The sequence below is a fragment of the Seriola lalandi genome, unplaced genomic scaffold (assembly GCF_002814215.2).
Source record: "Seriola lalandi dorsalis isolate HSWRI2012SDOR001 ecotype SW California unplaced genomic scaffold, Sedor1 jcf7180002054443, whole genome shotgun sequence".
NCBI lineage: Eukaryota > Metazoa > Chordata > Actinopteri > Carangiformes > Carangidae > Seriola > Seriola lalandi.
Window position 1 is genome coordinate 622511 of NW_019524996.1, and position 7683 is coordinate 630193.

The 7683-nt window shown below is 39.7% G+C and overlaps 1 protein-coding gene across 1 annotated transcript in view; it reads left to right on the forward strand.

The window, feature by feature from the left end:
- Window positions 1-602: 602 nt before the first annotated feature.
- tmem98 (transmembrane protein 98) overlaps window positions 603-7683 on the forward strand; it is an 11499-nt gene continuing 4418 nt past the window's right edge. Inside the window, exons 1-4 of the mRNA XM_023410968.2 lie at window positions 603-750; window positions 3554-3791; window positions 6741-6872; window positions 7003-7036. Coding sequence (XP_023266736.1) covers window positions 3661-3791; window positions 6741-6872; window positions 7003-7036 — 297 coding nt within the window. The 5' untranslated portion in view covers window positions 603-750; window positions 3554-3660. The remainder of the gene's footprint in view (window positions 751-3553; window positions 3792-6740; window positions 6873-7002; window positions 7037-7683) is intronic.

Here is a 7683-nt window from a genome sequence, read left to right on the forward strand (position 1 = left end):
GTACAGCGACCTCAAATCTGTACTTAAGTCAGTGGTGGAGGAAGTACTCAGTTTGTTTGTTTTTCTAAATCAAGTAAAAGTAGCAGTTCCACAGTGTAAAAATACTTCACAACTAAAGTCAACTTTTTTGTTTTCATTATGTCTCTGTGTGGTCGTTTTACATCTTGTTGTTTTGTGTCTATGTTCATCTTTCTAGTCGTTTTGGGTGTCTTTGTGGTCAAGGTTAAGTTTTTTTTACCAGCCAGTTCACTAATTCATACATGAGTAGACTAAAAAAGTATATTTGTCTGATGTTTGGAGTAAAGTAGCATAAAATTGAGTTACTGTAGGCAACTCAACAGGAATGTTAGCTACATATGACACATTTAGCATCAGCATTCAAAATGAACAGGTTTGGTCTTTACCTTGTTGTGTGCGCAGACCACACCACAGTGCAGCGGTTACTGTACGCCACCAAGTGTTTAATGTGTATCAGCTTTTCTTGAGTGACAGCGGGAGCGCGCTTCACGCATACACCTCCATCCCCTCAGCGGTCGTGAAGCGCGTGGCTGATAAAGCTGCAGGGCGCGCGCTGGTAACACAAAGTTTGATCATCTGTCACACACCGACAGCTACAGCTGGGCTGCTTGTGTGCGCGTTCACGACGCCTCAGGTTTGGAGATGTCGGTGCCGTCTCCGCGCTCCCGGTGGACGAGGGAAAAGTTATTTTGTCTCCTTAAAGGAATCCAACTAAAAGGAGAAAATGTTTAGGTAAGTAACTGGAAATCAAGTCAAAAATTGTCTTGGTTCAAAGCAGAACTTTAAAGGTGTTTGTTAGGTTTTAGTAGAATTCATATTTTCAACTTCAGGATGTTTAAATACTCCGTTTATCTGTCAGTCTGAGAAAGAAGTGGGGAAACTTTACTTACTTATTTGTGAGCAGGGGTCTGGATGTGTTTTTGATTTAACTAGGGTCTTAGGGAAAATAACATGAGAACATGAATGTGATGAAAAATACATTCGGTTTTACTCGATTAACTGTCTATCGCTGCCACATTGCTTAGCACGGATCTCAAACTGAGACCCAGACCCCCTTTTAAGGGGTTTTTTGTATGGTGGACACCTCACACACTGATTCAAGTGGAGTTGAGTACAAGTCCTTTATGTCCTCTGATGTCCACTTTCTCAATTTTGAATATTTTCTTTTTAAATGTTTTTTTGCCCTTATTTAGTTGTTTAGATGTATAGTATATATTGTATGTATCTTCTTTATTACCAATTCTACAAACAGCCTTTGAATGTTTTAAGTTTTATGGTCAACAATATTTTTCTTTCTATATACTGTGTTAATCTTTTGATCTGGCCGCTGCATACACTACAGCTGCTCTAACGGGTAAATAAAGTAGTATTGATTGACTGTAAATGCCAAGCTCAAAGCCCATTAAAACAACAAAGGGGGTTTATTTTAGTATCACTGACTTTTTCTGATCATTTTTTTTGTTTGTTTTTTTTGTGGTTTATCTTTTTCTAGAAATGACTGTGGACAGTGTGTTATTTGCAGTGTTAGACCATGTACTAAATAGTAATACAACAGTATAGAAATACTCCATTACAAGGACTTAATCTTACTTCAGTAAAAGTACAGACTCATTATCAGCAGAACTGACTAAAAGTATCAACAGTCAGAGGACTTGTTATGCAGAGTGGCCCATTTCATGTTACAGGAAGCAATGAAGCTGCCTGACCTCATTGTGACTACTTTATATCCTGCTTTGCTTACTCTCATGGAGGAGCATTATCTTGTGAGCAGATCATATGATGTTTGGATGTAATGTCTGACTGCCATGTAACTACTAACTAAAGAGGTCAAATGAATGTAGTGGAGTAGAAGTATAAAGCAACAAAAAATGTAAATACTTGGAGTATCTCAAATTCTACTTAAGTACATTACTGAAGTACTTACAGTATATGTATGTCATAAACCAGTTTGTCCTGAATTTAAAGTAAAGTCATCCTGGTTATAGAGGTTATATTATTCTTTTTAAATTTTTTTTTTCTGCCTTTTTGTGCCTTTATTGATAGTGGAGTAGAGAGACAGGAAATGGGGAGGCAGAGAGAGGGGGAATGACATGCAGGTAAGGGCTTTCATGCGGGACTTGAACATCTGCAGCGAGGACTGTAGCCACTACACATGGGGCAGATGCTCATCCAACTGAGCTACTCGACGCCCCATGTTATATTTTTCTAAACAGAATTTCCTAAAAATTGATTTAAATGCCATTCAGTAAAAGTGACAGTGAGGAATGTCTTTTTTGAAAGCTTTGGTGTTTAATCTTAAAATCATAACAGATGGCACTAACAGACACACTGAGGGCTGTGGGGGATATTTTGAGTGATGAAAAGTGAGCAGCCCTGTGGAATTTTTCTAAACCCAGAAACATTTCAAATCACAGTGTTTACCTTTACATGTGTTTCCTTTTAACTGTGGGTTTTTAAGCTTTAACAAAAAAACCCCAGCCTGTGAAAAGAAAAGGAGTTAGAAAAGCTCTCAGGCGAGAGAAAGACAGGAGAAATCCCTGTATGATACGGCGAGTGTAACACAAATTAATCTGATTAAAGAATTACGGCATTCCATGGCTGAATCTCACATAATCATCCAGGGCAGGTTTGCAATGTTGTAATGTTGAAAGTTCAGCTTCCCTGTGGTAATTTGTACTTCTAACAGCATACAAAAAACTATATCCCTGCTTTAAAAATGTCATGCCTAATTACAATCAATTATACTCTACAAAGGAAGCTGTCTTGGCATCCAATGACCGCTTCCTTCTAGAGCATTCACTCTCACTCACGCACGCACGCACGCACGCACGCACGCACGCACGCACGCACACACACACACACACAGACACACACACACACACACACACACACACACACACAAAAGCCATCAGGTGGGGCAGTATGGGTTAATGAGTGACTAGACTGGGCAAAGCACAGGTTTACTTTACACAGAGGGAAACTAAATGTGGGAACATGTCAACTAAATTAAACTGCAGATAATCCAAAAATACTTAAGCCTGGACTGAAAACATCAGATGGCAGCAGGTCAAAGTTCATGAGGGTTTTGTTCCTGACTATTGTTCTTTGTTGAGGTTAAGACTGTGGGTTTATATACAGTTTTTCAAGCTTTTGACTTTGTTACTGCTTGTTAAAGTTTAATACAATTAATACAATAGATGTTGTTGGTTGTGGTTGCCCCAATTCAGCAAAAGGTCTCTCAATCTGTTCTCATTATAAAGTGCAAACAAAGGGCAAGTACACTTGAGCGTTTATGTACTCAGATAAAGATCAGCTGTATGTGTGCGATGTAGGTGTGTCATATTTAGAAGCAGACAAAACACTGCTGATTGTATTCTCCTCTCCATGGTTCTAGGGGTGTATTGTGTTTCAACAAAAAAGGGAAAACAGAGAAATTTCTTGCAGAATTATGCTCAAGTGTGGTAATAATGTCGCTCTTCTCCAGTTTGATGTCACCCAATCAGACCGAAACCACCAATTATTATCTCTTCAACAGATGAGCGCCCATCCATAAATCAAGCTCGGACAATCAGCCGACCCTGATTGGACTCTTTTCCTATCGACAAGTTGCTGTCTGCAGCCGCTGTGGGAGCCGGAGTCGCCATGGAGACGGTGGTGATTGTGGCCATTGGGGTGTTGGCCACCATTTTCCTGGCCTCCTTCATTGCCCTAGTGGTGGTGTGCAGACACCGCTACTGCCACCCTCATGATCTGCTGCACCACTTCGACTCCAAGTCAGTAAATCAACATGTCTTCAAATCTGTATAAGGCAGAAGTTTTCACTGTGTGGCAGGTTTACCTCTGTGTCTTACAACTTCTATCAGAAGTTAAGCTCGTTTGTATTTACCCTGACTCCAGATAAGAGTGTAGTCAACCCTCTCTTCGCCATAGTGCTTTCTCCCCAGCATTAGCTCCTCATTCAAGCAAAGAGACACCATTAAGGGAAAAAACATCATCCTGTACAGAAAAGGGGCATCTGCAAAATGGGGGAGGCAGAAAGAGTAGTTGCCTTCACTGCAGCATCAGCAGTTGAATTACCCTGTGACACTGGACCGGCAGAACCTGTATGAGCCTTTTGCATACTGCAACAGAGGCAGGGAGAAATAACGCAGACAAGAGTTTAATGGCAAGAGTTCTATAGGAAAGAGGTTTGCCTGTAAAGATAAAGAAAACCACAGTTTTTCCACAAAGCATGGAAGACACGACACATATTAAACACATACTGATAATCAGTGTGATATCCTGTTCTGCTACTAGAATGAAAACACAAGTTAAGGCAAATAATTCATGAGGAGGCCTGGCGCGTTCATCTATATGAATGTTCAGTACATACTGTATGGCGTAGGAAACACAAGGGAAACCATTATACGCCTTTCTCACGGAACCATCTACAAATAACACAGAGTCACACAAAAACACAGAGGTCAGGAAGAGGTGTGTTAAATAGTGCATCACAATGGGAACCACCACCAGAGAGGAATGTGGTTCTCCATCTTCAGCTGTAGGAAGCGGAGTTGAAAGGGTTACATGAGTGGACAGCATGCAGGACATGAACAATCGGAGGACACATAGCATTAATATCAGCTGTGGTCAAAACTGCTTTGGTAGCAGCTGCTACAGCTCTTACACATGCTACCATAGCCCTCTCTGTGGTGGAAAGGGGTTTCGAATAGTAACTTATTGGTCGCTCTTTGTCACCATGGGACTGAGTGAGGAGTGCTACCTCTTTGTGATCCAGTTTGCCAGTCTGAGGTTTCAAAATTTGTCTTAACCCAAGGTCCCATGGCCACCCAGGCGCTATCTGAGTATTTTGTCAATGTGAGGGACAGAGCCAAGTATTGAAAACAGATTTTCCTGAGATTCAGAAAGGGTTATTGATGCAGCTGCAAAATTTAAACCCACAAATACTATTTTTGTTATGTCACCATCTCTTGCTGCATTCCAGCTCTCTTCATAGGTGTAATCTCTGCTTCCTGGTCAGACATGTGACACACACTGCAGACATTCAGGTGTCTCTTACATTTGTAGTACTATAGACTATATCACTAAGGTTTAGGAGCTCCCTAAGATAAATCACTCCCAGAAGTACAATCGGGATATGGACCAGCAGTGAGAGCACACATAAGGGCTCGGCCAAGTAGATTAACAGGGCATAAATCAGAGAGAAGAAATGGGTGCTCACCTCTATAATCCCCAAAACATACAGGTAGTGGTTCAGCTATTGGTTCAAGTCCTGGAATACCTGATGCACCTAATCGTTTTAGGAATGTAGTTGTTTTAGGGGCATTAGGGGGCACTTTATAGATTACAGCCGTCAATGTCATCTGGTGCACATCTCCTCTACCCACTTGGCTCTGAAGCCAGTAGTCAAAAGAGGCTGCTATTGGAGAAAGGGACTTCCTGGGAGAAGCAAGGTTAGTTTGTGTTTCCCAGTCTGTCCCTGCCCAGTCACTGGCGTAGGGTTCAGAGGGAGTGTGGACACGTCAGAGTACATTGGTTTATCTTCCTCTCCGCTGTCTGAGTCTTGCTGGCATTGTTTAGCTGCAGGGTGGCATCACTGCATGTGGAGGAGGTGTCCTTGGTGGCTGTAGGCACGGAGACAGCGTATGGAGGAGGTAGAGCACTATCTCTAGCGCCGTTTTTGTATGTTTGTACTTGCATCTTCCATTTCTTGATTCAATGTTAATCCTGCCACTGATTTTGCTTCCCACAGTTCTTCTCTTTCCCAATTCTGGAAAGTATGCCAGTCTTTTATATTGGTTCAAGTGTATATATAAATATATATATATATATATACATACACACACTTTTTTTTTTTTTTGCAGTACTTAGTTATTTCTTCAATAGATTTTATGAGCATTTTGTTCTTGATTTTTTATATAAAGTATCACCGACTAAAGTGCATCAACATTCATGAATATCATAAATATATATGACACACAGTATGTCATTAAATTACAAAATAATACTGATGAAATATTAAATTAACTACAATATTATTTGCAGCCTATATTCATATCTCATTCATTACTGTTAATGCTAGAGTCCATTAGTGTTGGGGTCTTCTATGCACTTTCGGTGCATTTCTTTACCTGATCTCCTTGTACTTATCGAACAGATGTAGCATTTAGTACTTACACAAGGTTTCCTACTGCACTGAAGTTTTATTGATATCCCTCACTTGTAAGTCACTTTGGATAAAAGCATCTGCCAAATGTCTTACAAAGCCGCTTTGCACCTCATTTATTTACAAAAATGGTGTAATCATTGGCTCGCAGTTTGTCATAAAATCATTATTTGGCTGATAATTTACTGACACTATATGGACATAATCCTCTATCGAAGTATTAGTGTAACCTGTTCTTTTTGTGACTAAATGATTTGCAACATAATGACTTCATAAATTAGAAAACATTAGATCGTGTTGTCAGTTATAGTTGACTAATGTATGTAAACTTGCCATTTTAGGAACAGTGGTTATGTAACCTTTGAAAATGAGAAACTCATGCATCAGAGGTGGACGCTGGTACTTAAACATATAGCACTACATCCTTGATGCACGGGGTTGGGTGTGGTAGAGACTTTGGATTTAACATCATATATTCATAGATATTCATTTTTTAGAATTAGGAAATTGCTTCACTCAGCTTTCCTTCCTTTGCTTTGCCTATTATGTTTCACAGACCCACAGTTGATCTGATCGGAGCCATGGAGACTCAGAGTGAACCGTCAGAGCTGGAGCTGGACGATGTTGTCATCACCAACCCTCACATCGAGGCTATCCTGGAGAATGAGGACTGGATAGAAGACGCCTCGTATGTCCTAACAGTAGCATGGCCTAAATTAGAGAAAATAGAGTTTCAGATGATGTTACTTCTATCAGAGCAGCCATTGTTTCATCAGTGCCATAAATTTCAGCTAATTCTGTGCATTTTTCTCCAACAGTGGTCTGGTCTCTCACTGCATCTCCATCCTAAAGGTAACATAAGTTCTTACTTACTCTTTATTTTACAGTAACGGACTGAAAGAGCGTAGTTTCCTCTGGGGATGGGGAGGACAGGTCACTGTCACTTTTAAAAATCCAAATTTTGTTCCTCTGCCTCTCTGAATGTTGTCCAAACCAGAGAAGATCTGATTTTCTTTCAATTAATACTATGCACTCAAAGTTCTGCAATTAATTAATCTGAAGATTATTTTTAAATTAAACCGATTAATCGTTTGGTCTATAAAACATAAGAAAACATTAAAAAATGCCCATCATAATATCCCAGAGCACAGGATGAAGTTATCAAATTGAAGCCCATGAAAAGCAGCAAATTCTCACATTTCAGCATTAAAACTGAAATACATGTAATTGTCAATAAATCCTCCTCACAACTTCGCAGAACCGAAGGTGGAGTCTTCAAATGTCTTGTTTTGTCCAACCAGCAGTGAAAAACTATATATTATATAACATTTCATCTACTGTGATGTGTGACAATGAAAAGCAGCAAATCTTCTCATTGGAGAAGCTGGAATCAGAAATTGCTCTGCATTTCTTCACTAGTTTGATTGCAAAATCACTAAAACCATCAATAGATTACATATATATATATATATATATATATATATATATATATATATATA